Source organism: Penicillium psychrofluorescens, assembly GCF_964197705.1.
Source record: "Penicillium psychrofluorescens genome assembly, chromosome: 1".
Taxonomy (NCBI): Eukaryota; Fungi; Ascomycota; class Eurotiomycetes; order Eurotiales; family Aspergillaceae; genus Penicillium; species Penicillium psychrofluorescens.
In genome coordinates, this window is record NC_133439.1 from 1,207,711 (window position 1) to 1,230,464 (window position 22,754).

The 22,754-nt window shown below is 52.9% G+C and overlaps 11 protein-coding genes across 11 annotated transcripts; 4 read left to right on the plus strand and 7 right to left on the minus strand.

Moving 5' to 3' along the window:
• Positions 1 to 154: 154 nt before the first annotated feature.
• Positions 155 to 2,572, minus strand: PFLUO_LOCUS435 (4-beta-glucanase; the record flags this gene model as incomplete). The annotated part of the gene is made up of 4 exons (XM_073781711.1): positions 155 to 787; positions 841 to 1,159; positions 1,207 to 2,138; positions 2,189 to 2,572. 4 exons carry the CDS (start codon positions 2,570 to 2,572, stop codon positions 155 to 157), a joined length of 2,268 nt encoding a protein of 755 aa, XP_073634533.1.
• A 347-nt stretch (positions 2,573 to 2,919) lies between these two features.
• PFLUO_LOCUS436 (Superkiller protein 3) lies at positions 2,920 to 7,277 on the plus strand (the record flags this gene model as incomplete). Its single annotated transcript, XM_073781722.1, has 3 exons — positions 2,920 to 3,035; positions 3,094 to 3,294; positions 3,344 to 7,277. 3 exons carry the CDS (start codon positions 2,920 to 2,922, stop codon positions 7,275 to 7,277), a joined length of 4,251 nt encoding a protein of 1,416 aa, XP_073634534.1.
• A 79-nt stretch (positions 7,278 to 7,356) lies between these two features.
• Positions 7,357 to 8,148, minus strand: PFLUO_LOCUS437 (uncharacterized protein; the record flags this gene model as incomplete). Its single annotated transcript, XM_073781733.1, has 1 exon — positions 7,357 to 8,148. The coding sequence occupies one exon, from the start codon at positions 8,146 to 8,148 to the stop codon at positions 7,357 to 7,359; it is 792 nt and encodes a 263-aa protein (XP_073634535.1).
• Positions 8,149 to 8,270: 122 nt separating this feature from the next.
• PFLUO_LOCUS438 (uncharacterized protein) lies at positions 8,271 to 9,119 on the plus strand (the record flags this gene model as incomplete). Its single annotated transcript, XM_073781744.1, has 1 exon — positions 8,271 to 9,119. The coding sequence occupies one exon, from the start codon at positions 8,271 to 8,273 to the stop codon at positions 9,117 to 9,119; it is 849 nt and encodes a 282-aa protein (XP_073634536.1).
• Positions 9,120 to 9,467: 348 nt separating this feature from the next.
• Positions 9,468 to 10,435, minus strand: PFLUO_LOCUS439 (uncharacterized protein; the record flags this gene model as incomplete). The annotated part of the gene is made up of 2 exons (XM_073781755.1): positions 9,468 to 10,330; positions 10,378 to 10,435. 2 exons carry the CDS (start codon positions 10,433 to 10,435, stop codon positions 9,468 to 9,470), a joined length of 921 nt encoding a protein of 306 aa, XP_073634537.1.
• Positions 10,436 to 12,208: 1,773 nt separating this feature from the next.
• Positions 12,209 to 13,795, minus strand: PFLUO_LOCUS440 (uncharacterized protein; the record flags this gene model as incomplete). The annotated part of the gene is made up of 8 exons (XM_073781766.1): positions 12,209 to 12,307; positions 12,358 to 12,513; positions 12,564 to 12,684; positions 12,741 to 12,927; positions 12,982 to 12,990; positions 13,048 to 13,320; positions 13,384 to 13,517; positions 13,551 to 13,795. The coding sequence occupies 8 exons, from the start codon at positions 13,793 to 13,795 to the stop codon at positions 12,209 to 12,211; spliced, it is 1,224 nt and encodes a 407-aa protein (XP_073634538.1).
• Positions 13,796 to 14,125: 330 nt separating this feature from the next.
• On the plus strand, positions 14,126 to 15,384 carry PFLUO_LOCUS441 (uncharacterized protein; the record flags this gene model as incomplete). Its single annotated transcript, XM_073781778.1, has 2 exons — positions 14,126 to 14,328; positions 14,388 to 15,384. 2 exons carry the CDS (start codon positions 14,126 to 14,128, stop codon positions 15,382 to 15,384), a joined length of 1,200 nt encoding a protein of 399 aa, XP_073634539.1.
• Positions 15,385 to 15,562: 178 nt separating this feature from the next.
• Positions 15,563 to 16,476, minus strand: PFLUO_LOCUS442 (regulatory particle non-ATPase; the record flags this gene model as incomplete). The annotated part of the gene is made up of 2 exons (XM_073781789.1): positions 15,563 to 15,841; positions 15,907 to 16,476. 2 exons carry the CDS (start codon positions 16,474 to 16,476, stop codon positions 15,563 to 15,565), a joined length of 849 nt encoding a protein of 282 aa, XP_073634540.1.
• Positions 16,477 to 16,731: 255 nt separating this feature from the next.
• On the minus strand, positions 16,732 to 18,561 carry PFLUO_LOCUS443 (Tripeptidyl-peptidase sed2; the record flags this gene model as incomplete). The annotated part of the gene is made up of 2 exons (XM_073781800.1): positions 16,732 to 17,029; positions 17,078 to 18,561. 2 exons carry the CDS (start codon positions 18,559 to 18,561, stop codon positions 16,732 to 16,734), a joined length of 1,782 nt encoding a protein of 593 aa, XP_073634541.1.
• A 1,394-nt stretch (positions 18,562 to 19,955) lies between these two features.
• Positions 19,956 to 21,342, plus strand: PFLUO_LOCUS444 (uncharacterized protein; the record flags this gene model as incomplete). Its single annotated transcript, XM_073781811.1, has 4 exons — positions 19,956 to 20,073; positions 20,144 to 20,304; positions 20,360 to 21,082; positions 21,136 to 21,342. 4 exons carry the CDS (start codon positions 19,956 to 19,958, stop codon positions 21,340 to 21,342), a joined length of 1,209 nt encoding a protein of 402 aa, XP_073634542.1.
• A 467-nt stretch (positions 21,343 to 21,809) lies between these two features.
• PFLUO_LOCUS445 (uncharacterized protein) lies at positions 21,810 to 22,487 on the minus strand (the record flags this gene model as incomplete). The annotated part of the gene is made up of 4 exons (XM_073781822.1): positions 21,810 to 22,043; positions 22,101 to 22,240; positions 22,308 to 22,345; positions 22,402 to 22,487. 4 exons carry the CDS (start codon positions 22,485 to 22,487, stop codon positions 21,810 to 21,812), a joined length of 498 nt encoding a protein of 165 aa, XP_073634543.1.
• Positions 22,488 to 22,754: the final 267 nt, after the last annotated feature.

Sequence of the window (22,754 nt, forward strand, 5' to 3'; positions counted from 1 at the left end):
TGCCCCTCATCGTCACCGATTGTTTATCTTATCTTGCGACCCATGGATCTTGGCTCAACATAGAAAGCAAGCAGATGGAATTCATTGCCCCAAGTAAGTACGCCGAAAGCTATGGCCTAGATGCCATTGAGAAATCATAACAGCAAAAGGGGCATCACATCATCACGCATTGGCCCCGCTGGCACTGCTCGAGGTAACTGATATCCTCTCCAGATGGGTGTCCGAGCTCGCCCGGTTTGCGCTTGACCCCCTCGACCTTGAGAGACTGATCTCCTGCGGCATGCCACCATCGTAGGCGCTGGATCTTGACAGTCCGGATTTCCTGGGTGTCAATCTCCCATTTGCCGCCACTGACTTCGACGACCGTGTTGGGTTCCGGGAAGTGGAAGTCCGGAAGAAAGATCTCGGTGGGAGCATCGGGTGCCGTCGGAACCTTGGCATTCAATGACAGTGTGAACGTGCATTTTTTGAGATCGAAGACGTGGTTGATCATCCGCCCGCTGACGTAGACAGGACTGGGGCGCAGGAACGCTTCTGCCGCACGGTAGCCCTGCTTCTCTCGAAGCGGTGGTTGGGAGTGTTCTCGGGTGATGGATGGGGAGGCCAATGCCCCTTTGAGGTTACGGGGTCCGACCTCATGCTCTTCTCCACTACTCTGGCATTCGGAATAGGCCGCAGAGTGAGGATTCATGGAGCGGATGTTGGTCCCACCGGGCAATTCCAGGTCCTCAGGAGAGTAAATCGACAGATCCTCTCCGTTCCATTGGTCGCCCCATTCATGGTCATTCTGAATCCTGTCAGAGCAAATCACACCTGACCCTCAGGAGGGGTCCAACTTACCTGTGTCACATAAACCCAGAGAGTAAATCCATTGGAGGCGCTGCCCTCAATAGCAAAGTGGTTCGCATCCATAGCGCTGATCTGGCTGCTATAATCCCCGGTTTGATATGCTTGTTTATCGTCCATATCGTACGGGATGCCGATTTCAGTGAACAACAGTGGGTGGTCCCCCATGTAATTCAAACTCTCATCTCGAAGGAATTTGAGCTGGTCTCGCAAGCAGTTCCGGATGGCAGTCTCACCAATCTTGACTGCAAACGCCGGGGTGAGATATTTGCCTCGAAGGACGCCAATAACATCCACATTGTATAGCCGATTCCTGCGACCATTAGCACATTAACCATCGTGAGAGCCGGCAGCACCTACCAATGCTTCGTCAGAAGAGTCAGGCCGTCGTAAAAATGCACTGCATGGACCATATTCGGATCATCATCGGGCGTTCCCTTTATATCAGGAGGGACTTCCATGACAGGTGGTTGGCACAACATGATAGCCTCGGGCCACACGCTGCGAATAGCATCTTTATATGCACGATAGTGGTCCAGAAAATAGCTGTTGGTAAATTTCTCATAGTCGAGCTTGTCCCCAGTCTGGGGGAATTTCGAGAAGTAGTCCTTTTGAAGGAGCGTGCCTGTGGACGGGTCCCAGACACCGTGTTGTGCCCATACACACTCACCCAGCTTCCAGCCGGGATCTCGTTCCCAACCATACTTGCTATCACCATGTTCGGCTGGTAGCCATGCCGACTCTCCCTCCGGATCCACAAGTTCTCTGCCGGTCTGGTAGGGGCCAAAGCTGCCAAAGGCCCATGTCGTCTGTTCGCAGGCACAGCCGGACCCAGTCAGCATAGCTTGAAATGCCGTGGGGGATGTGCCCAACTGGAGTTGCTGCTCGGGCGGAATCACTGATATATCTTGAAATCCCACCAGGCCACGATGAGGTTCGTTCATGCTCTCCCAGCCGATAACCACTGCGGACTCTAGGTCACCTGCCTCGTGAATCCTTTGCGCCAAGTGTTTGCATGCGGCGATAAAATGGCTCTGCAGATAATCTTGTATGTTCATCCCATTGATGATCGCCTTGGGAGCAAAGTCGCGTCCAGCCCAAAACAGGGTGAACATGGTCTGACAGACCAGGCGGGTGTAATTTGTGCTCCAAATCATTTTCGGGAACTCCGCAGGGTTGTCATAGGTGTTCTGGACAAGGGCAGCTTCAGTCTTCTTGAATGTCCGGGGGTTCAACCCTGCTGCATACAACGTCCACATGGGAGCTCCAGAACCTCCCGAAAATCTCGACCACTAGGTTTGATCAGCGCAACTCTATGTTTATTTTGGCTACCCAAACTGACCACGTCCTGATGAGGATCCATGAAGACGTAGAACTCATATTGTTTCGCAATCCTGATAACCTCGATGGTAAATGCAATCCACTTGTCGTCGTATGTGCCGGGGCCAGCATGCTCAATAGCTTCCCAGGTGAAGATATAGCGAATTGCGTTGTAGCCCAGTTTTCGAAGTCTCTTGAAATGCAGGTGAGAATCCTCCAAGGAGAACGGTCGCCCAACAAAAGAGACATCGTCTGCGTCGAAAAACTGGTCGGAAACGTAGGTTGGAATGTCTGGGGTCTTGGGGTATTTGGCGTCGCCCGCGACGTTGATTCCCCGTAAGATAATCTCTCTGTTTTTGGGGTCACGGAAGGACCGCCCGTCGACTCGAAGCGACAAGGAACCCATCTTTGAGCGCTGGAAGCTAGGGGAGGGAGGTGGTAACGATCAAGGGAGACGACGGAGACAAATGGATCAAGAGCAGCAGACTGGCAGGTCAAATGATGCCTTGAGGCACTGGTGGTGCATCGATCTCAGTCAGAGCTACATCCGATCACTCACACTAGACCCTTGGGACCGCTTGTTCAGGTTGAAGACAGAGGAAGTGCTGACGAGGACGTGAGAGGAAGAGAGAGCGATAGCGATAAGCAGGTGACGTATGGCCCGTTCCTCTACCGCCTTATCAACTGCCGGACACCACACCATGATTTCTCCCCCGCGTTCCCGCGCTAGTCACTCAATTGGGAAGACAGATCATGGCGAGCAAGGCCGCGCTCAAGGCAGTGCGTACGGCACTCGATGCCAAGGACTTCGAGTCTGCTGCCGACAAAGCAAAGGCGCTGGTCAAGCAGGAGCCCGACAATTACCACGCGTATGATTGTGCAGCCGTTCTCTAATCGCGAACCACACTGACCTCTCTGTCCCTCTAGAAATGTCTTTCTCGGTCTGGCATATGATAAACTCAACAGAAACGAGGACTCGGAGCGAGCATACCTTACGGCGACTAGGATCAAGGCCGGCGATCGGACAGCGTGGCAGGGTTTGATCAGCCTGTGCGAGAAGCAGGGCAGCCACAAGCTAGACGCCTACCGCGAAGTGGTTCTGAGACTTGGGCAGATCTTCGCCGAAAAGTATGCACTTAACCTTCTACTATTTGTTCTATGAACTGACTCCGTGTAGCGACGAAAAGGAGCGCTGTCAGGATGTGGTGGACAAATACACAAAGCTGGCCCGAAAGAACGGCACCAAGGCCCAGTACAAGCGGGCCCTCGAACTTCACCTCCCGACCTGTCCTCTCTACGACTTCCTAGAAGGACGGCTCCCACATCCTTCCCAGACCTATCTCCGCCTGATCGAAATCACAGAAGCCGAAGAGAAAGAGTTCATCAACCGTGAGATTGGAGAGCGCAGAACCCGTCTTGGTGCGCGAATCGACCAGGTTACCCTCGAAGTGAAAAGAGAAGCCTATGCAAACAGTGGATTGGACCAAATGTATCGCGGAATCATTGACTGGACCAACGACGATGAGGTCCGACGCCAATATGAGGAAAAACTTCTCGAGCGTGCATGCGATGTTCTGGACGTTTTGCCTCCCGGAGAAAAGGGTGCTACGAGAGACGGAATTATACGGGCTGCGCGCGATATGGTCATCATCAAGCATCCTTTCGAACTTGCGTGGAAAATTGTTCTCGAGTGGCAGGATATCGAGAGCTTCGCTCAGTGGGACGCGGGTCTTCTGCGCGAATTCATTGAATTTTTCCCAGATACTGGGCTCGCCAAAGTGCTGAAAGGGTTTCTGTCCAGTGAAATCTCCCCATTTCCCAAGGAAGAGGCAAAAGAGAAGGAAAACGGAGGTGCGGAAGCATCTACCAAGGACTCCGATAGTGATGACAATAACGAGGCGGCTGCAGACCGTCTGATCATGATGGTTGAGGGACTCGATTCTGCTCGCTCTTCGGTCATTGCACACCGCATTATGGCCGAGCTCTACTTGGTTATGGAAGAGTATGAGAGTGTGGTTGAAGTGTCTCGCAAGGGTCTGCTTAATACTCAGACGCTGGTGAAATACACTGGCTTGGACGCCTCAAACACCACAGATGCTTTGAATATCACATTGGCCAACTCTTTGATCCACTATCAATCTCCACGACACCATCCGGAGGCTAAGCAAATATTCGGGAGCATTCTTGAGAGAAAGTCGACATCCACGAGCTGCCTCCTTGGCATTGGTCTGATTTTGGCAGTGGACGAAGATTATGCCGAGGCCGTCAATTTCCTGGAGCGAGCGCTGGTGCGCGACCCTTCCAATCTCAAAATCCGTGGTGAGCTTTTCTGGAGCAGGGCGCTGAATGGCGAACTGCAAGCGGGGCTGGATGGCCTTCAGCATGCGCTGGAAAGCTTGAAGGAGGAGCAGCCCGACAACAGAGATTTCAAATCCGAGCTTCTTTACCGCATTGGATACTGTCAGTGGGAGTTGGACCCATCTCCATCCGCACGGAAAGACCGCAATGGTGCGTATGCAAGCTTTTTGGCGTCCATCCAGGCGAATCTGAACTACGCGCCGGCCTACTCGAGTCTTGGAATCTACTACGCGGACTACAAGAAAGATAAAACTCGAGCACGGCGATGCTTCCACAAGGCATTTGAATTGTCTACGTCTGAGATCGAAGCTGCAGAGCGTTTGGCCAAGGCGTTCGCCGATCAGAAAGAATGGGATCTTGTGGAAGCCATTGCGCAGCGGGTTGTCGACTCCGGCAAGGCCAAGCCAGCGCCTGGATCGAAGCGCAGGGGCTACAGCTGGCCATATGCGGCGCTCGGAACGGTCCAAATTAACAAGCAACAGTACAGCAAGAGCATTGTTGCGTTCCAGGCAGCTCTTAGAATCACACCCAATGATTATCACTCCTGGGTCGGTCTAGCCGAGAGTTATCACCACTCTGGTCGATACATTGCAGCCACTCGGGCCTTTGAGCATGCCAAGGAGTTGGAGGAGAATCTTTCCAGCAAGGACAAGGAGCACATCTGGTTTGCGCGGTACATGTTGGCAAACGTCAGACGGGAGCTGGGACAATACGATGGTTCCATTGCCAGCTACGAGGAAGTCTTGCGCTTGCGACCCGACGAGACGGGTGTGACGATTGCACTGCTGCAAACATTGATCGAGAGCTCGTGGAAAAGCTTAAGTTCCGGCTTGTTCAATGATGCAGCAGAACTTGCCCGCCAAGCTATCGGGGTTGCGGGCTCTCTAGCGCAGGTTCGACCTGATATTTTTAATCTCTGGAAGGCTGTCGGGGACGCTTGCGCCAATTTTTCATACATCAAGATCAAAATGGAAAAGCTACCCATTTCGGATTGCAGGGCGTTGCTTACGACTGGACTCGATCCTGCCGCGCTGGATATCATGGCTGATATTGACGGTGTGGAAAAGGGTTGGCTCGAGATTACTGAAGACGAAGGTTTCGATGCATCTACCTTCTGCATCCACGCATCCATTCTGGCATACAAGCGCGCCATTCACATTTCCTTGCACGATCCTCATGCTCAGGCCGTTGCCTGGTACAATCTTGGATGGGCCGAATACAGAGCATACTCAAGTGCGCAAGGTAAAGCCAGCAAAGCCAAGAAAGCACGCAAATTCCTCAAGGCAGCTATGCGGTGCTTCAAGCGGGCAATTGAGCTGGAAGCCGGGAACTCGGAGTTCTGGAATTCGCTGGGCGTGGTTACAACCACCATGAGTCCCAAGGTAGCCCAGCATGCCTTTGTGAGAAGCCTGCACCTGGACGATCGGAATGCACAGGGCTGGACCAACCTCGGCGCACTTTATCTGCTGCATAACGATATTCAGCTTGCAAACGAAGCATTCACGCGCGCGCAGTCGAATGATCCGGATTACTCGCAAGCGTGGATCGGACAGGGCCTACTCGCTTTACTGTTTGGTGATGCTGAGGAGGCACGGGGTCTTTTTGAACACGCGTTTGATATTGCCAACTCCTCGCCTGTGCTTCCAAAGCGACAGTACGCATTGACCCTTTTCGACCATTTGCTCTCCGACGCCTCCGAGTCCAACGAGGTGTCACATCTCATCCAACCCTTCTTCGCTCTTCACCAACTTTGCGCGCAGGAACCCACAGATCTGCCATTCGTACATCTCTCTGCGTTACTGGCCGAGCGAATGGGCGAGGTGACCGACGCAGAGTCCAGCCTGCGGGTTGTTTGCGCTGGAGTGGAGGCCGAGTTTGAGGAATCCGAATCGCCAGCTTCTCTCTCGCGATTCGCCCAAGCCACTGCGGACATGGCCCGTATTCTTCTCGCTCGTCATCAATACGAAGACGCCGCCGAGAAGGCTGAACTGGCACTCACTCTCTCAGGGGAGGAAGACGCAGAGAAATTCGACCCCGAAGCATGCAGTAAGCTGCGTCTTTCAGCGCATCTGACCGCGGGTCTGTCGTACTACTACACCAAGTCAATGGACCGTGCCATAGACATGTTCCGTGACGCTCTGCATGAAGCAGATAACGCTCCGGATGTGGTCTGTCTGCTCGCGCAAGTGCTCTGGGCAAAGGGCGGGGAAGAGGAACGGTCAGTTGCTCGTCAGCAGCTGTTCGACTGCGTGGAGAAGCACCCAGATCACGTTGGAGCAGTCAGTCTGCTTGGAGCGATTGCACTTCTCGACGCGGACAGGGATGCTATCGAGGCTGTCGAGTCAGACCTCCACAGCATGATCACTCGTGATGACATCGAGCTCCATGAGCGCGCAAAACTTATCAAGCTCCTGACTGCCATTTCGGCCATGGGCTTCACAGGGGACGCGGCGCTCCCGGAAGATACTAGACGGATCGGAGAGGCTACCGCAGCCGTCATGCTGTCACCGGGTCAACCCCAGGGCTGGATGGAGTTGGCGACTGCCTCGCAAAGTCTGTATCCTGCAGAGATGGCCATTCAGCGCGCCTTGCGCAGCGTGCCTCCTCACAGCAACCTCGAAGCTGCGGATCTCAGTCAGGCATATGCGCAAACAGGGAAGGCGAGCGATGCTCTTCGGGCAGTCATGGTTGCACCATGGAAGCAAGATGGATGGGAGGAATTGAGCCATGCGGTATCTGGTGTTGCTGCATAGTCCGTTAGCAAGGCGCTGTGGTTGTTGCTGTTAGACGGAGGAAAAATAGACAATTACATACTTCAAACGAAGCACCAAGTCACCGTCCCCTGGCACCAATGTTCCCATTTGTCCCATTCGATTGCCCCTGGTTCTCTTCTCCAATATCTGCAACCCTCCGCAGCAATCTCGCCTTCCGGTCCGTCCTCCACGACCGATCGAGACCTTCAATCTTGCCCCCAAGCATAACCGTGCTCTCAGGAGCTAGCAGTACCATACCCCGAGCCACAGTAGCATTGCGAAGCATCAGTTTCGCCCCGATGGGAAGCGTCTCAATAGAGAACCCCTCAATGCGCTGCATCTCAATCCCGACAGCCTTCGTACCAGCGGCATCCTGCACAATCAGCCGATGCGGACCAAACCCCGCGCTCCCCGACGCGTTGGCATTGCCGCCCGTAGCATTACTGCTTGTGTGAGTATTGCCTGTTCCTGTCGTCTCAGTGTCTTCAAGCGCGGCTATCGTGCGCACGATCTCGCGGCCGCGGATCGCCTCGCCGCGCTCGACGCGCTCGATTGCTTCGATCTGGCTCCACAGGCTTGTGCCGATGTCTTCGATGTCGAGCACTTGCACGGGGATGGAGCCTTGGAGGCGCCGTTCCTGCACGTTTGGGTCGGAAATATCCACTGGGAGGAGGGATGTTGGTGTTTTGCTGAGTGAGTCGCGGAAGTCTGAGGCTAGGACGCGGAAGAGCGCTGTTTGGGTCAGAGCGGAGATGGGGATGTTGCGATTGCTGGGGCCGGAAGAGGCGAGGAAGGATTCCAGCCAGTCTGGTGCGACGGCAAGGGATTTGTTTCCTTGGATATGAGCTGCGATCTGGTCTCTATGGGCCATGGCGACCGAGTAGGAGTGTGGAGTGTTGTTGAAGCTCTGTGCAGTTAGTCGGTCACGGACCACCGTTTACTCTGTCCTCTCGTATCACGTCCGCTCTTTCCTCCTGCACACACCCACGCACCATGTCGACGATCTCCTCGCCCCGTCACTCCGTCGCTTCTTCGCCCGCTCCGTCAGCTCGCGCATCCCTCGATGCCCTAAACACCAACCTCAACAACCTCAGCGCCCCGACCACCCCAACGGGACGTGCGGTTTCACCCTCCTCCCTCCACCCGCGGCGCAACCGCTCCGCTCTGCGTGACTACTACAACCTCAAACCGCCAGCCGCTGAGCCGGCTCCTCGGTCGCGAAGTGTGCCGCGCAATACAGATGCAGGCGACCTCTCCAATCCCACGTCGCTGGCCTCGGGAACAGAGCTCGACAATGCGGATTTCGATCCCCAGAGCTATGTCGACCACCTGCTCTCCACGTCGTCGCTGTCGACTATTCTGAAAGCCGAAAATACATTGGTTGGAGACATCCGCACGCTGGACGGAGAGCGCAAGGCCCTTGTGTACGACAATTACTCGAAGCTGATCCGCGCGGTCGAGACGATTGGCAAGATGCGGAAGAGCATGGATGATCGGGGTGCGCCGCTGACTATGACCAAGACTCTGGGCCCCGCGATTGCGTTTGTGGCGGAGACGGCGAGCGGGTTGATTAAGGAGGGCGAGGAGCAGCGGCGGCAGATGAAGGCCGCTAAGGGGGAAGAGCAGGCGGGGAATCAGAGACCAGAGAAGGAGACTGTCATGTGGGTTATTGAGGCACCGGCGAGACTGGAGAAGTTGCTGGTCGAGGATAAGCGGGAGGAGGCTGCGGAGGACTGGAAGGAGGTCCGGACGCTTCTCGATGCATGGGGCGACGTGAAGGGAGTTGCTGAGGTGCGGGAGGCCTGCGAAGGTGTCATGAGTGAGATTGGCCATGATGACTGAGGGTATTCCTTCGATCTTGCGCCCAATTGTGGGCACCTTCAACAGCCTCGCGGCGTCCAATTCGTGCTGCAATTGCTGCACACGCGGACTTCCATCTCATGGTCTTCGAGAGTGAACACTGCTCCTCTCTTTCCCGACAGCCTCGGCCGACGCGAATGCCACGCAGAATCCGAATTCCGGGATATCAGAACGTCAATCCCATGCGGACTGAGACCACGCAGCCTCCCGCTCGGCGTAGTTGCTCCAGGCGGACACCGTCTGACTTCTTGAGACGTACGAATGAAGCACAGACAGACATCTATTGCGAAGAAACACTTCTCTTCGCGCCTCTATAAATGCAATTCTCCCTCAAATCTTCCCTGAAAGCACGTCCCGACTGGAAAACAAGCTCGCCTTCAGCCCAAAGTCATTCTTCGACTTGATATCCAGCAACGTATACGCATCGCACTTGTAGTAGATCGGTCTTTGATCCGCATTAACCAACCCCACCTCCACCAATCCATTCAGCACGCGCTTCACATCCTCCCTGTCCTCGAAGTTCGCCGTGTACACACAAATCAAACGCGCCTGTCCTCCACCACCGCTTCCATCGTCCGGCGCAACCTTGACAGTCTCGCCTAATCGACCGTCCTCCAGGGCCTGGACGACAGTGCTCCAAACGGTATCCACCCGGTCCACGGTAGGGAAAAGCATCCACTTCCCGCACAACACCCTTGTCTCCCGCGCCACGGAGGCAATATTCGCTTCCAGCCCTCGTCGGAGAACATTCAGTTTCCGCGTGAGGGGCGCGGTCGTCTTCGCGCTGGAGGCATCGTGCGCGGCGCGCAGCGAGGCGCTTTCGTCTTCGAATTCGCGTAGCAGCTCCGTGCCCTGCCGGACGAGCTCGGCCGAGTCGCCATCCTCTGTCTTGCGTGTTGACGGATTACCGTATGCCCAGATCCACGGCCCGGTTGCGCTGACTCGCGTTGTGGACGGCGGGAGTCGCGAGAGGAAGTGTGGGATTGATTCGTCCTCTGCGCGGCGGTTGGGCGGTAGGTATTCTGAGGATTTCGCGGAGGGGAGAGGCTCTTGTTTGGTTGGTAATGGGTGCTTTGCGGCGAATTGCTCGTGCTGACGTGTGGAGAGCTGGTAGGGGTGTGTGTCTGACCAGTAGGGTTCTGGATCGTAGGTAGCTACTAGCTCTTCTAGGCGAGCTTGCTCATCGGCGTCGCCTGGGTCTGTCAGTGGATGTGTATCATGTTTGGGCCGTAGTGCTCACCATAGAAACTGGACTCATCGGAGAAGATGGCGTCGGGGCTTGTGGTGGGTGATGACATGGTTGATTGATGCAGGTTGAAAGGGAAAGTGGATCGATCTTATCAGTGTGGGGAAGTGTCGATCATACATTTTGGGCTGCTCGGATTGAACACCTTTGGAGGGAATGCTTTTTTGTCGCCCTGAAGAAGTGGAAAGGAAGGTAACAAGAGAAAAAAACGCAAGTGTAAACAACAACGACATCAAATCAAGTCCAATTGATGTTTAGTCGTCCGCCATGCTCCAGCGGGAGGTTCAGATTCGATATTCTACCGCATGACGTCTCCAGCAGCCCTAAAAGGAAATACAAGATGCCCCAGGAAAATATGATTGGCCAACCACCCCGACTCAAAGGAAAATGCCCTTTTGTGCTCACGATTTATCTTCGCTCCTGAATCCATAACCATGAGTGCAGTGGCAAAACTTCCGTTTATCTCATGAAACGCTCCGGACCGTTCAGGCGTCTGAGGTCCGTTGAGCATTCAGACAACGCGCCACTCAGGAATGCACTATCCCAGCTACGTACGCCTATACATATTCGATTTCCAGTTCTTATTTAATCATCTCTCACTGACCATCTTCCAGAGTCCTTCAAGTGAAGGGGTGGCCCTGGTTGTCATTTGTACTGTGCTCACCACGATAGCAACAGTGGTCGTCGCCGCCAGGTTAATAGCTCGGTTCGTCATCTCGAAAACAGCGGGGATAGATGATTGGTGTATTGTGGTTGCAGTAGTCTTTTCCATTGGAACACTCATTACTATTTGTATGGGTGAGTTTGTTCCCTGCAATATTTCCCTTCGAGCCGTTAATTTGTCCAGGTGTGCGGAGAGGAACGGGCACAAGAACACGAATCAAAGGGCCAGATACTATATTCCTTGGACATGTCCGTTTTGAGGCCCTTGAGCTCTTTGAAAGGGACCTTTCACTAAACCCAACTGCAGATTCGATTGGCAACTCAAGTCCTCTACACCACAACCAGCGGGTTTATCAAACTCAGCATCTTATTCCTCTACCTCCGCTTATTCCGAAATCTTCGCATTTTAATCATCATCACCATTGTTTGTGTCGGTTGCATGACCATTGCATTCATCTTCAGCGCGATATTCCAGTGTCATCCAGTGGGGTCATTCTGGACCACAACGGACGACGGGAAGGTCGCCTGCATCACTGAATTGATCTTTTGGTGTGATGTTGCCGTCGTATTCCTTGTGACGAATCTGTGGATTGGAGTATTGCCTATAAAAACCATCCTTGGTTTGTTCCTTGAGTCATAACAATGTTCGTTTTTCGTGCTAACTTATTTTCTCTCTAGAGTTACACGTCACCTGGACGAAGAGAATCAAGGTTTTAGGACTTCTTTGCTCTGCAGCCTTTATGTAGGTGTCTATCTATCTTCTTCCACCTTCGAGATTTTCTGCTGATGAGATCGTGATATAGTACAGTTGTTGCGGCGGCGGTGCGGCTCGCCTATGTCATCCATCTCTACAAGGGGGACGATGCTTCCTATGACTCGGTCCCAATATACTACTGTTCTGTTGTGGAGATCTCAGTCGCAATGGTCGCGAGCAGTATTCCAGCTATCAGATTAGCCTGGCCAAAAAGCAGGGAGTACTTCAGTTCTTGGAGGGATAAGGTCAAGCTTTCGGGAGAGTCAGAGCATAGTTAGTGTCTAGGAATAAGTGTCATCAGATACAAACACGCTTTAGTCTGATTCAAATTGTCTCCGTAATAGGAATACTCCTATTGCTCATAGAACATTCAAAAAGCAAGACAAAAGCCACTCATGCACACCAAATTCAATTGCCTCCTACAATCCCAGGCCACTCCTGCTCCACAAACCTGGTCACATCCGCCTTCAAAGCTTGAGGCTGTTCCAGCGCCGCAAAGTGTCCACCCTAGCCATACTTGTTAGCATCCGCGATCATGTCTCGGAATCAACAGTTACCTTCTGGTGCTGTTCCCAGTACTTCAAGTTGCCTGTTGTTTCCACCCACGAGCGGGGGACCGGCGCGAGCTCCATGGGAAAGGAAGAGAATCCAAATGGCTTCTTGATATACCAACGGGGATCATTGCTCGCCGGGATAGGCGGCGGGGGGTAATTCTAGAAGGAATTGATTAGTTACAAAGACATCTATCAGAAGACAAACGTACTAGACGATAGGCGTAGATTGCTCGAGGGAATGTCTCGGTCAGCCAGTACAGTGTGACTGATTCCAAGATTGCCTCGGGAGAAAGAGCGTCGTCGACCCATTCAAGAAACTTTTCGCCGATCCTAAAAATCTCAGTCCTGTACTGCGTGGTCCATCTCCAGTGTTTATTCGCACTTACCATGTCAGAAGAGCAACCGGACTGGTGGATAGGACATGGCCGATGGTGCTCGGGCGCGTGCCATGCTCCATGGCGTATGCAGCGCCCGTGGACATAAAATCGGCCATTCGTTGAATACCTCGCTTCTCAAGCGCATTGAGGTTGACATCAGACATGCCGTCTGGTCGTCTCATGAAACAAACATTGACTTCCAGCCTGTGTTGGTATTCATTCCTCACTTGGACGGGAAGCAACTACTCACGATGCACCGCTGACATTTTGTTAGATCAAGGTTCATTATTCTTTCTTTTTCCGTGGGATTTCATACCTTTACAGCTGTCATGGTCTACAGCCAAGTTTCTAGCAACGCGACTGCCAATGTCGCCGCCTTGGGCAACATACCCGCTCTCAAAGCCGACGTCTTTCATCAGCTGATCCATGATCCGGGTAACATCGGTGATCTCAAAGTTTCGGTCTAGGGGAGGCCCAGACGAGAAAGTGTAGCCCGGCAACGAGGGCACGATTAAGTGGTATGGCAAAGTAGTAGGCGTATACTCATCCCGAAACAGCTGGAGCATAGGGAGAAACTCCAGGAAGCTTCCTGTGTATTCAAACAAACAGGTCAGCTCAACACACCAGGGACATCGTTAACAAGTCAGCCTACCGGGCCATCCATGAAGAAGCAAGATGGGAACTGCATCTTTCTTTTCGGAGAAAAGAGCCACAAAATGGATGTCGATGCCTTCTATGTTGGTTGTGAACTGCGGGAAGCTATTGATGCGGTCTTCGGAGGTTTTCCTGAGAGGGTTCGTCAGTTGCATGTTTACTTACCATATTTGAGAAATGTGGTAGTACCACTGATAGGATGTCAGCCACTGCTCGCGCATCGTGACGAGCCAGTCGGTCGTGACGCCATAGCGTCTATCTGCCTGGGAGTTCTCGTACGTGCGTGGTGCGAGCTTGGAGACCTCGATCAGTTGCTTGAGCTCGGAGAGCTTGTCCTTGGGGATGCTAGCTTTGAACGGAGTCGGCGAGACCCTCGCGGTGGAGGGTAGGGTGCTGAACGGAAGAGACATGTTGTGTGTAGTGTAGTGTAGGGTAGGTTAAGTTAGTTGTCTTTGGACAGTCAGGGCAGTGTTGTCATGTGCCGTGCGGGGTCTCTCTTCAGATAAAATGATGAATTACAAACTACTAGGTACACAAGCCAAATATGATTGTTTCGCTTCATACTTGAAAAGACCATCGTTGGTTCATCAGATACGATGGCATTCTCACCGCCCCCACCCTTGAGGCCGATACCCATTCCCGATATATATCCGTTCAACAACGTCGACTCTTGGCAGAGACAAGGGTGTTCATGCACCACACTATATACCACCGCCTGAATTGACGAAAGACACGTTGCAATGCCCGCACAACACCCTCAATCAGCAACAACAGTCTTTCTAGACCAACCACCAAGCTGCCTCCAATTTTGTCCCGCGTGCCCCGACTACTTTGTCATCGGCGCCTACCTCTTAACCGAAACCAAAGATGAGAATGGAGACATCCAGCAGACCAAGACCGGAAGCCTACAATTATGGCACCTAGATCCCGTCCAGAAGACATTGTCAGAAAACCCCCCAACAAATATCAATCGTCTCAGATCATTTGCTAACGACTTCCCAGATCCCAAATCCAAAGACTCGCTCTACCCTACGCAGTCTTTGACCTGCATTTCCACCCAACTCACCCGAATACATTCGCCATCGCCAGCAGTTTGGGGTCCGTAGCTCTATTCCAAGTGTCGACCGAGTTATCACGCCCAATTCTCAAGCACAAATGGACCAAACAGGTCCACGAAAACCCGGCTATCCCAGCATTATTTCTAGCTTGGGTGCCACCGAGCTGGTTTCGCCAAGATACAGCCGATGGCTTTGCCGTTACCTTCTCCGATAGCCGGACAGCCGTCTTCGGGACGGAACGCAGCCTGCTCGATGAAGACAGCATCGATGAATGGGGCACTTTCGCCGCAAGGCAGATGATCGAGGTTTGGTTTGTCGCGCTTTCTACATACCGAGAACCACTTCATCCAGACCCCACGTCGGGAGAGGGTCATGATATCCCGTTTATGTTCACGGGCGATGATTTCGGATCATTGCAAACCCGTCGATTCAGCAAGGAATCATCAGACTCCGAAGCAGAAACCGAGCCCCTCGCCTCTCTCCTGATTGATCATGACGACCGATCTCGTCATCATACCGCCGGCGTCACGGCCATTCTCCCTTTACCTATTCCGTTAGCAGACGACGCACCGTTTCTTTTGACTGGAAGCTACGATGAGAGTTTGCGGGTGTACCATGCCACGCGCAGAGGAGAGGTCCTGGCCGAGCAAGGCCTCGGTGGTGGTGTTTGGCGGTTACAGATGTTAAAAACCACTCCAGTCGCTGATGGATGGTGCTTCTTGGTGCTGGCGAGTTGTATGCATGCTGGCACGAGAGTCATGCGGGTGTCTTACGAGGGATGTGAGTGGGGAATTGAAGTCCTGGCTGAGTTCACGGAGCATGAGAGCATGAACTATGCCAGTGATGTGTGGAAGGGACCGTCCGAGTCGGCAGAACTGCTTTGTGTGTCGAGTAGTTTCTACGATCGACGAGTCTGTGTGTGGACTGTGGATGTGCGATAGGAACGAAGTCGACTGAGGCCAACTCACTACATCTGATGACCATGATCCTACGTTCAAGACAATCTATAAGCATGATTGTTGTCATAAACGCGCTAGACGAAGCACAATGCAAAAATAGCGACAGGTATACAAGTACATCCACGACTAGGCCCAAAAAACACAGAGAGAGAGAACAGACTCAGACAATCGTCTCCAGTTCCCGGGCGTAGCCTAGCGTATTCTCAATGACCGTGCCGCTGGCCACCAGGATATCCTTCTCGGACCGGGTAGCCGCCTCAGGCTCAACGGGGAAATATATCCTGCCATCACGAAGAATCCAGCCGCGCTGCTGGGCGAACTCGATGACAGCACCCTCCGACTCGAGGAAGAGGAGATTCTTGGCGTTGGAGATGGGCAGGGATGGGTATGCTTTTTCGGAGCAGTCGGCGATTTCGCTGCGGATGGTGCCGATGAGGACCTGTAACAAGAAAGTGATGATTAGTCCCTGATAACAATCATAAGGGAAAGAGTGCGCTCGCTTACATTCGAGAACAACCCAAAGTCTTCGGAAGGAACTCGCTCCGACTTGGTCTCCCGCCACACCTTATCATAGCTCCCCTCCATCAGATTCCGCTCTAGATCAACCGGGTACTTGATATAGGCATCATCCTCGATACGACCACCCTTCAAAATAGCCTCCTCGACCAATCCCTCCAGCACGGTATGGAAGTTCGCGCTGTCGCCCATACTCAACAGGAGGAGCAGGTACAGCCCTGTGATCTTGCTGCGCTGGCTGGTGCTGAAATCCATCTTGGACGCACTTGAGCCGGGCGTGCCTGCATCCCGCTCAAGATCGTAGAACGGCTGCAGCTGCTGGTAGTACCGTGTGAAGGTCTGCGCGTCGGTCTGTCGGATGGCGGCGAGAGCGCCCAGCTCGAGGACCTGCCGCGCCAAAGCCACGAGCTGTGGAGATGTGGATGAGGTCGGAACTAGGGCGTTCTGGAGGAGGAGGGCGCGCTTGGCTTGGCTGAGGAGGTTGTTGGCGGCGTCGAGTTGCTTGTTCTCCAGAGCCTTGTGGAGCTCCGACACAAGGGATTTCAGGTCGGCGGCCATGGTGTGCGGGAGATAGTGAGGTTAGGGAGAGGTGTGGGTGTGGGTAAGCTCGAGGACTGGCTGCAATGGCGATAGAGTTGACTGGGGAGAGAGGGTGGAGAGTTGCTGTCCAGCTCGGTGACGGAGCTGCGGCGGTCAGGTTGCGGATCACGTGGCCCATTGGCCTGATTGGTCAGGTTCTTTGTTTTCTCTCATCTACTCTGTGCGCAATGCACTTTCGAATCCAATGATTATAATGAACTAATATTAACAGCACTAAACATGGTCAAACAGAGCCAGCTGGACCATCGTTTGAAAAAAAGGCGTGCCCAACCCGGTTGCTGGATCCCATCCCTCGGTGGCATTCCAGCCGGCACCAGGCACATACGGGGTGCTGAGTCCAGCGTCGGTCGTTCCATCGCAGCCCCGGGAGCCGCCCTCTACAATGTCTGTGAATCCATCTTGGCCCACAGAATACAGCCACGGGTTGAGAAATCCCATTCGAGGGAGACCCTGCGCCAGACGGGCTGCGTTTAGCTGGGAGATGATGCCAGCAAAGACAGGCGCTGCGGCACTAATTGGTGTCAGATGAAGCCGTCATCTACAACTCGGAGCGACTAACCTTGTGCCGCTGATTTTCAGGTATGTATCGTGGTCGCGGATGGCGAAATTGCTTGCTTGAGTCGCCACGTCGGGGATGGCTCTTCCTGTCCGATTGTACAGTCCATCCCATTCGTCACCCAGACGGCTCAAGTAGCTATTCACTGCATCGTCCTGGTACGAAGGACGGGAAAACAACTCTGAAAACCCGCCCCCAGAGAAATCAATGGCCTTTTCAGGAGCGGTACCATATGTCCCACCGACGGCGGTGACAAACGGGCAAGAGGCTGGAAAGCCCGGGAGGAATCTAGTCTGATTTGTTCCATCATTGCTCAAGCACGACCCTCCAACTCCAGAGTCTCCGCTGCTGAAAATGACCGAGACCCCACGAGCACCTAGCTGGGCAAACAGATTGCAGACAGATGTCGCGTACGAGGCTGGAATGCTCTGCTCCGATTCTCCGTATGATGTGGAGAGCACTGCAGGCAATTCATCGTCTGGAAGATTTACCAGATACTGAAGCTGGTCCAGATACGGCTCATTCTGCGAGTCACTCGCATTGGGCTGGTCTGCTTCCGCTTCCAAGGGCCCACGTCCTCCGGTGGTGTAATATGTTGCCAAGGCTTGGTAGGCCACAGAGATGGCGTACTGGATATCTAAGCTGGCCTCTGTACTTCCGCTCCACGAATCCTGATCATTCAGTCCGCCATTTATGGACACGACGGTGAAGTTGGCATCTGTGTGATTTGGCGCGAACCGACCTGTAAAGCTGTTGAAGTCGGAATACCGGCCATACTGCACCAGGAACCCAGATATTCCCAGTCGATTTCGGAGATCTGGCTTCGCCTCCGTGTCGTACAGCCCATACATATCTCGAAGACAATCTGGCGTCATGAGTCTGTCGCAGCCGCCTGCCAAATCCTCGGGTGTTGCCACAATCGGCTGGGCTAAAGGCAGGGCTCTCTGCGGCCCGAGATTCCCAAATCGAGTGGTTGGCTGAATCATCTCAATATGGGGGTGTAGCTCTTCAGGCACGGAATAGCCCAGGGCTCTGATGGCCGAGGTCTGACTGGCGTCGTTGTGGTAGAGGAAAAAGCGCGTCTTCAGCATTTTCTCGGCTTGCGGGACGAATGCTTGGAATTTAATCCAGTTGCGGTTGGTCTGAATGGTTTCTACCGGGACATGCTCGGATTCCAACCACGACAGAATTTGGGATAAGATATCGGGCGAGGGACGCAGAAAGTCATCCACTTCGCTGCGTTTCATGTGTTGTCCATACTTTGGATGGCCTGGAGTGGAGAGCTCGACGACATTTCTCTCAAATTCGGCGGTTTTGGTCTGCGCGATTGCCAGATAGAACGTCATGCGCTTGGAGGCTGGTGGGATATCTCGTTTTGACCAGCCATGAGGTACGCTTTCCAGTTGCTCCACTGACCGGTAGCTGGATCCAACGGCCAAGCCTAGCTGGAAGCAGCATATAACTAAAAGCAGAAGGCGTGGACTCATCGAGGCTCTGCAGCGAGTGTAGTCTCGCACGGAAACTCCAGAAATGAATTGATCCCGATGCCTGTCTTGCAGTTATAGGAGTGGGCGACACATCGGAATGCGCCGTACCGAAGTTCATGAACACATGCTGGTAGATTGTCAATTACAAGACCCTTCCGAGTATCTATATACAGCAGATCGCGGGAGCTTGGTGGCAACCAACACACTGCGCCAAATTGAAAATGATAGCACTACTCCGACTATACAGCCAAGCGATCCACTCAGCGATGAGGAATGACGCTGTCGGGTGCAAATAGAGTTGACCGGACTGTGGCACTTTACTCTTTCTATACTTCAATAGAGCGAACTACTTACTCTGCGGGGTAAGTCAGGGGGTGATTCCGTGGATTACAGCCCGAATCCTCGGGTCCCGCTGGCGGCGACTAGGATGTTAACCAGAATGACCGTGCTCAGGAGGAAGTCCGGGAAATGGGCCACGTTAACACCCATGAACCATCAGCCAGCGCTAGCTCTTCCCATGCTACCCGAGACGAGGCGAACTAGACCAATGCAGGTCGTAGAGGTGTGATATCACGGCCCAGGGTCCGGATTTCTTTGTTTCCTTGCACCAACCCTAGCGCCATGGTTGACGCTAAGACTTGGTCCGACCACCCAGCTGCCAAGGTTCCAAGGTATTTTTGCATTGAATTCCACTAAAAGCAGGAGAAATTGCACCACTCTAGAACGGGAAAGGATAGCTTGTAGACCCAAACCTTCCCTATTGACTGCCATCTCGGGTAGCTTTGGCAGTCCCGCCTTGTACCGAATACTCATGAGTCTAGTCTCGAGAATGCGGCTCATGGGTCTACGCGTGAGCCCGGCTAGATAGGTCCTTGATTCGAACCGAACAGAGCAACTAATGGTTGTGTAACCTTGCATTTACTAAAACAGATAGTTGGTGCCTTGTAGCCTGAGAACCCTACCGGAACATCTCCACGCCGAGATCCAGCGGGATGCGGGATGATCGACGTCACTGTGAGAGGGCTGTTACTACCTGCCGCTCAACAATGTCTTGAGCACACACTCTTGCACATGTCAGTGGATGTGATTACCGCCTTGTCTATCTTTTCATATTTACGCAAACGAGCTACGGGAGCTACCGAGCTCCCCAGGCGAAAGATCAGTTGCACTCGAGTCACAGCCATCTGCACCTGCTCATCCTTATTCTCTCTGTGTTTTCTGGCGTGGCATTCTGACCTGCCTGAGCTATTCTCTTTATAACCTGCTCCAAAATTTCTTGTAGCTTCACGGAATTGTGGGTCGCGTGATCCGGTTGAGCTCGGAACGACGCCATCCCCGCATTTTATCCTGTCAGCGATATCTGCAGTGACAGCTCCCTGACACCCTAACCCACCATGGCTGAGCCGGATATCCAGCAAGTCCGCCGGTTGTCGGCAGATAACCAGACCATCTCGAAATCCGACATCCCGCTGAAAGAGCGGTTCTTCCGCTACTTCCAGCATGAAATCACTTGTATGCATTCTTCAAAATGACTTCACTCTAGTCTTGTTGCGTGTACAATTGCTGACAACCCCTACAACAGCACTGCAAGAGCAAATGGATCGTCTTGCGGATACCTCATTAATCGGCGGAGAGCGTGTGGATGCGACGGATCATTGCCTCGCTGGAATTGTGCGGTTGTCGAATGAAGTTAAAGATGCCGCCAGTTACATCCCCACCTACGATCAACGGGTCTATGCCGAGGTAGGCGGGTCTCATGGATGTATGTTGGCCAATTTTGCTGACTGACCTCCCGCAGGCAATCAAAGCGCTGCAGGACAAGCTGAGTGAGACCCGAGCAGCATTTGAGCCTCGTTCTAAGTTCACTTTCAAGACCAAGAAGAATGCGTCCGCTATTTCCATCGCCGACGCTGCTCATTTGGCCGCCGAAGGACGACGTATTATTTCTGGGTATCGTTCACCTGGGGCTTCGTCGGCGGGTTCTTCCACATTCCAAACACCAAACCCCTCCACCCCACTCAATGAGCCGGACAAGCAGCATCAAGAACGGCCCGAGCTTGCTCCCACTTCTTTGCCCCCAATCTCCTTAGTTGAAGGTGGACAAAAACCTCAGCCCGAGAAGAAAGAGGGCCCTTCATTCGCCGCGACCTCTGTGTCGTCTGTGTCGGTGGACGATCACTACGGCCTTCACATCATGCTCCCAGCTTCGGGATCAACATCCACCGTGCCAGCATCCATGACCTCTCTGCGCCACTGCGTGGTGGACATGTCTATTCCCACTGCCGATGGAAAACCATACGCAAGTTTGACTATCAAGGGGATCGACGAGAGTCTCCTCATCTGCGGCCAGGTCAACGGTCCCGCGCATATTACCGGCGTCGAGCATAGTGTGTTGGTGGTTTCGTGTCGCCAGTTCCGCATGCACAACTGCAATGACGTCGACGTCTACCTCAGCTGCTCGAGCAATCCCATTATTGAGGATTGTTCCAACGTCCGATTTGGCCGGATACCCAGAGCCTATGTAAGCCATATCAACATTCCCCGGAGAGGACTTTTACTCACCCACTGCTCTAGGCCCTGGACCATGATCGTCCCGATCACGAAGACCGCTGGAGTCAAGTTGAGGACTTCAAGTGGATCAAGCCGGAGCCCAGCCCCAACTGGAGCCTTCTGGATCCCAGTGATGCAGTTCCAGAGGAGGTGTGGGCGGAGATTGTCCCTGGCGGGCCCGGGTGGTCTCTCGATGATATTCTGCATGCTATCAAGCTTGTGAAAGAGTAGTTCGCTGCCTCTGGTTTGAAATGTGGAAAGTAAAGATGGCTTTAGCCCCAGGTTATCTGTCATCTCCCATTCACTTTCTTTTTCTCTGCGAGACTGCCGTTTTCGTTCTCCGTGTTCTTTTTTCATCATCTACCTGCTTTTCTTCGCGATTGCAACTCAAATTGATTGCGCGATTCAGGCTGGACTTCCTAATACGCACCAAAGTCTGCTTCCATGTACCAGTAGTTCATTGACAGAAATCAAAATCACACTATCTATAATTTGTAATATTTTTCGATATCTCATTTTCTACACTCTCTGTAGACTGAATTGGCCAACACTGTACGCACACTAATCGGTGGACATCTAAGGATGAAAGTGTATAAAACGTGCTTTTCTTTCTGTAGCTATTGCATAGCTGCGCAAATATACGTTTGTGTCCTAATTAAATTGCATTTGTCGTCCGACCTTCAACAACTATCAAATGCCTATTTACTCTCTCCCACCTTAACAATCTTCCCAGTCTCAACTTGATACACATATCCGGTAATCGGAACATCCAGGACCAAATTACTCTCCTTCAGGAGTTGGATATCATCCAAAACACTCTGCTCCAAATTGTTGAACGGCAGAAAGGCAATATGGTCCACATTCTGTTTCAGGTCGGAACGGACCTTGTTGCGGATCACCTCGTCCGTGAAAGTGAGCATCCCACAACCGGTCTACAAATGAGTATTCAGCGCTTGTCAATAGTATCATCTTAGAGGATGACTACGTACGTGGTGCACAATAACAATCTCCCGGGTGCCGAGCAACTGCTGCGAAATAATGATACTTCGCAGTGCATCGGTGACTCGCCCTCCCGCATTGCGAATCACATGCGCGTCGCCTTCTTCGAGACCTAGTGCGCGAGCGGTGTCTTTACTGTGATGTGAGATGGTTTCATATAGATGGAGGCAGAAATCTGTTCAGGTAGGAGATCTTACCTAGTCGAGCATCCATGCATGCCACGACGGCCACCTTTCTATAGATTTGATCAGATATCAATATTCACGTTATGTGCAAGATGTGGTGACTTACCTCTGGGGCGGAAGCTGTAGATCTCCCTTGGTGAAGGATGCTGCATATTTCGCGTTCGCGGATTCGAATTCTTTGGCGACAGACATGGCGATGGGTTCGCAGGATCAAGTCAAAAAGGAAATGGCTTAAGGTGACTTTAGAAGATAGACATACGTGTGTATTTAAGGCGATGCTTCCCCGCAGTTGAATGTCTTTGCCATTTAGCATGAGGAGATATTCTGCTAGTCTGAACTACGATGGCGTGATACAACTTTGGCATGGACGGCAAGCCAATCAAGTCATCATAGCAACCCCGAGCGTTCTTTCTCCTCCGTTGGTATCCAATGATGGCTCCATGTTCTATGTGATAGATG